This window comes from Haematobia irritans, chromosome 1, assembly GCF_050003625.1.
Source record: "Haematobia irritans isolate KBUSLIRL chromosome 1, ASM5000362v1, whole genome shotgun sequence".
NCBI lineage: Eukaryota > Metazoa > Arthropoda > Insecta > Diptera > Muscidae > Haematobia > Haematobia irritans.
In genome coordinates this window covers 247,795,779-247,800,720 of record NC_134397.1, presented here as the reverse complement: position 1 = coordinate 247,800,720, position 4,942 = coordinate 247,795,779, and the positions used below count along the sequence as shown (strand labels likewise).

The window sequence follows — 4,942 nt, the reverse complement described above, 5'->3', positions numbered from 1 at the left end:
AATTAACGCTTGTTAGCCTAGTGTAACGTGTGTGTTTCACTGTGACGAAACATTTCATTCATAATCACAAATGATGACAAGCCACTCTGTTGATCGCTTATTACCATTTGCATGTGAAGATAGAGCCAATCAACAGATTAGTACCACCACACTTTCAACAGCCAACTTCATCTTTCTAATCGAAAACAAAACAAAATAACCTCTCTTCTGTTAATGATGATCATAACTGGTTTTCAACATTGTCAACAAACGAATGAACTGACGACTGAAGGCTTAATATGTTTCATTCGTACTTTTGTTTATGATTTGATAGAAAATAGCAATACGCAAGATCATTCGAATTCATTAGTGAAGGTGTCTCTCCAGCTGTGTTGATGACCAAACAAGTTTTAAAAGTCTCATTTTTCTTTTTGATGAAAGTAGCGCACAGTGGGGGGAAGATGATGGGTATTTAATATTTATGTTTACAGAAAAGAAAAAAATATCACCAAAATATTTCCAATTAAAACTGTTGATTGAAATTAAAAGCGTAATGAATTATAATATTTACCACCACGAAGGTAACCTTTAATATTTCGTGACTATATAACAAAATTATATATTAATCATTGAAAATCGCTTTATTGTTTTTATACCCTCCACAATAGGATGGGGGGTATATTAACTTTGTCATTCCGATTGTAACACATCGAAATATTGCTCTAAGACCCTATAAAGTATATATATTCTGGATCGTGGTGAAATTCTGAGTCGATCTGAGCATGTCCGTCCGTCCGTCTGTTGAAATCACGCTAACTTCCGAACGAAACAAGCTATCGACTTGAAAGTTGGCACAAGTAGTTGTTATTCATCTTAGGCATATACTGGTAGAAAAAAAATATTTGAATGAAATTTTCTTTGTGTATATGTATATATTTTTATACCCACAACTATAGAATGGTGACGGGGGTATAATAAGTTTGTCATTTCGTTTGTAACACATCGAAATATCGATTTCCGACTGTATAAAGTATATATTCTTGATCAGGGAGAAATTATAAGACGATATAAGTATGTTGTAATCACGCTACAGCCTTCAATAATGGCGCTATCGTCCTGAAATTTGGTATAAATTCGTCTTTTGTTTGCAGGCAGGTTAAGTTTGAAGATGGGCAACCCATATAAACCGACCTCCCGATTTGGTGTCTTGGGCTTATAGAAACCGTAGTTTTTATCCAATTTGCCTGAAATTGGAAATCTAAAAGTATTTTAGGACCATCAAAAAGTGTACCGAAAATGGTGCCTATCGGTCCATGTTTTGGTATAGCCCCCATTTTCCCGATTTTGCTTGTTGGGCGTCTATAAAGTGTATTTTCTATCCGATTTGCCTGAAATTGGGAATCTAGAGATATTCTAGGTCTATAAAGAGGTGTGCCGAAATGGGTATGCATCGGTCCATGTTTTGAAATAGCCCCCATATAGACCGATCTCCCGATTTTACTTCTTGGGCTTCTAGAATCCGTAGTTTTTATCCAATTTGCCTGAAATTGGAAACATAGAGGTATTCTAGGACCGTAAAGAGGTGTGCCGAAAATGGGGTGTATTGGTCCATATTTTGATATAGCCCCCATATAGACCGATCTCCCGATTTTACTTCTTAGGCTTCTAGAATCGGTACCCAATTTGTCTGAAATTGGAAATCTAGAGGTATTCTAGGAATGAACACTGTGTGTATCTTTCCATGTTTGGTATAGCCCCCATTACACCGAACTCCCGATTTAACTCCAACACGCACAGAAAAACCATGTTTGGACATGGTTGCCGCATCCATTTAATGCTTATCTAGAGCATGTAATTGCAGCGAAAACCATGTATTTTGTCTTTCCAAAAATAGTTTTCGAGCGAAGAAAAATGTATGGTGGCAATAAGCATTTGAATGGTTCTTATATACCGCATCATCATTTAGATGATGGAATTTGAGACCATTAAATGGTCGGGAAAATCATGTACCTGACCATTCAATTTTTTTACTTTTTTACAGGGAAAAAAGTATTTTTATATGTTGGGTATAGACATGTCTAGAACCATTACATGGCCATAAAGACCATTTACATTTTTTTCGTGACCATTTAATTTTTTAACTTTTTTGCGGCGAAAAGAATTTTATAACAACATTGAGCAGGTACACACCATTTTTATTTTGCGCGTCAGTCGTGTGTTGATTGTTTCTTGGAATGGACGGAGAATACGGATTTACTGTGTTGTCATAGGACGGATGTCCACCATTTTCACAGCCGTTGGCCTGAAGTTGCATCGAATTTAGTGTATTGGATGTGATTTAAAATAAATTGTAATATTTTGTCAAATAAATATATTTTTTTAAATATTTTTTTTTTATGATTTCTAATGCATTCTAACGCTTGTCAGAAACATTTGTATTCAAATATTTTCAAAAATTCGCAATTTTATTCTAAAAAATTCAATAATTTGTACCATTTTATTTATTTTTAGTCTGTTTTAACCCATTTGAAACAAAAAAGTTAAAAGTCATTAAAAATATAAAAAAACGAGTTATAAAAAATTTAATTAAAAGAACTTCCTGTGTAGTTAAAAAAAAAGACCATCTTTGGGAGGACATTTTTGGAGATGCTTTTAAAGTTGTGCCTTTGGAAAAACTTCCAATTTTTTTGCTGGGATTGCACTACGGGGTGTTCCTTGAAGATGATTCCAAAGTTATTGTGTAGGAAAACCAGCTAATTGGACAAACATTATTCCAAAAACTTTATTCTTATCACACGAAGTACACTTCCTATTTTTGACGATCTTATAAAGACTGAAAAGTATCCATTTAGTAAAATTTAAAATTTTATCTCTTTGATGGTGTTTTACCACTGTTTTCTACATAAATCCCACTGTCCCAATTTATGTTGTAGCAGGTAGCATGATTTCATCGTAAACTTATTCAAACCATTAGCATATGTAAAAAACCAAACGACGATTTATTGAACTCGAAATGTGCTTCATGCAACCTTAACATGGTTGAGTTAGTGCATTTCAACTTTGACAACGGCCAAGTAAAGAAGACGGGCTTAAGAAAAATTCGAACTTGGCAAAAATCTCTAAAAAAAAGTCGACAATCAAACAATGCAGGAAAAACTTGGTTTATTGGTAAGTTCAATGATCTTGATTTTAGCACAATATAAAAAATGCAAATTGATTATGATTGATTATTAAAATTTCAGTTAATTTTATTTACAATTGGAATACAATGTCGTGATTACAACTATGATAAACCCTTGGTAATATTCAATCGAGAAGATGGTGGCCCTACCCAATATGTGACAACATCGACCCGTATGATTATACCAGGTTCGTATGGACGGAGTTATGAGGTGTACATGTCACCATCTACTGATATTTTCGAAATGCATGTAGGCTCAAATCAACAAAGCCCCCAAATACAAACGCGTCATCATCAAGGATATGCAGGAGTACAACAGCAAAATCAAGGATATTCGCAGCAATATGGACAAAATTTAGCACAAGGTCAAAGTGCTGGTCAATTTGCAAATCATCAAGCAGTTCAGCCACAACAAAATTCGATACCTGTGGGTTATAATTATCAAAATCCTGCCCCTTCGTTTAATGATCACCAGAGACAATATCAACAACAAGGCTCTGTTTACAATCAAGCCCAACAACAATTTACCACAAATCAGCAGCAACAAAATATAGGAGATTCACAATCTTATCATCATAGTCATCAACAAACTGCCTATAATCAAGGTCAAGGCCACACTCAAGGCGTTTTACATAACCAAGCTATGCAATATCAACCCCAAGGATCATCTAATTCCGGAGCATCAGTGGCGTATAATCAACAACAATTTAATGCTGGTGGCGCCCAATTTAATGGCAACTCACAACAGCAAAATCATTCCAACCATATTGCCAATGAACAAAAACATCAGCAAGTATTGCAAAATGCCCGATCTCATTTAGAAGCCGATGCTCAGTATGCCTATAATCCGCCACAAACACGTAAAGGTCTACGTGATCGCCGTTTGTTACCCTATAGTGAAGTTGAAATCGATCAATATCCTTATAATAAATAATCGATAAGTCGATTATTTTAGTGATACGAAATTTAATGTATTTATGAATTTAGTATTAAAATCAAAATAAATTATATTCCGGTGTAAAACAAATATGTACAGTGGAACCTGAAATTTTTGTAAAAATTTTATTTCTATAGAAAATGATGTCAAAATTTTATTTCTGTACAAAAATTTGGTCAAAATTTCATTTATATAGAAAATATTGTCAACTTTAAATTTCTATAAAACATTTTTCCAAATTTTTTATTTTTATGGAAATTTTCTTTTCCATAATTTTTATTTCTATAAAAAATTTTGTCAAAACTTTTTTATGGAAATTTTCTTTTCCATAGAAAATTTTGTAAAAATTTTATTTCTATAGAAAATTTTGTAAAAATTTTACTTCTATAGAAAATTTTGTCAAAATTTTATTTCTATAGAAAATTTCTTTATTCCCTTAGAAAATTTTGTCAAAATTTTATTTCTATAGAAAATTTTGTAAAAATTTTAATTTTATAGAAAATTCTCTCAAAATTTTATTCTTTAGAAAACCTTAACAAAATTATATTTCTATAAAAAAATTAACAAAATTTTATTTCTATAGAAAAATTTGTCAAAATTTTATTTCTATTGAAAATGTTGTCAACCTCAAATTTCTCTAAAACATTTTGCCAATTTTTTTTATTTTTATGGAAATTTTCTTTTCCATAGAAAATTTTGTAAAAATTGTATTTCTATAGAAAATTTTGTCAAAATTTTATTTCTATAGAAAATTTTGTAAAAATTTTATTTCTATGGAAAATTTCGTCAAAATTTTATTTCTTTTTTTCTATAAGAAAGTTTGTCAATTTTTTATTCCCTTAGAA

The 4,942-nt window shown here is 31.8% G+C and overlaps 1 protein-coding gene across 2 annotated transcripts; it reads left to right on the top strand.

Moving 5' to 3' along the window:
• The first annotated feature begins 3,031 nt into the window (after window positions 1-3,031).
• Window positions 3,032-4,208, top strand: LOC142219611 (uncharacterized). Of its 2 annotated transcripts, XM_075288520.1 has the most exons (3): window positions 3,032-3,147; window positions 3,222-3,348; window positions 3,415-4,208. In XM_075288520.1, the coding sequence occupies exons 1-3, from the start codon at window positions 3,124-3,126 to the stop codon at window positions 4,092-4,094; spliced, it is 831 nt and encodes a 276-aa protein (XP_075144635.1). In that variant the 5' UTR covers window positions 3,032-3,123; the 3' UTR covers window positions 4,095-4,208. The 2 variants fall into 2 exon arrangements, with proteins under 2 accessions (XP_075144635.1, XP_075144634.1); XM_075288519.1 differs by having other exon boundaries at window positions 3,222-4,208.
• Window positions 4,209-4,942: the final 734 nt, after the last annotated feature.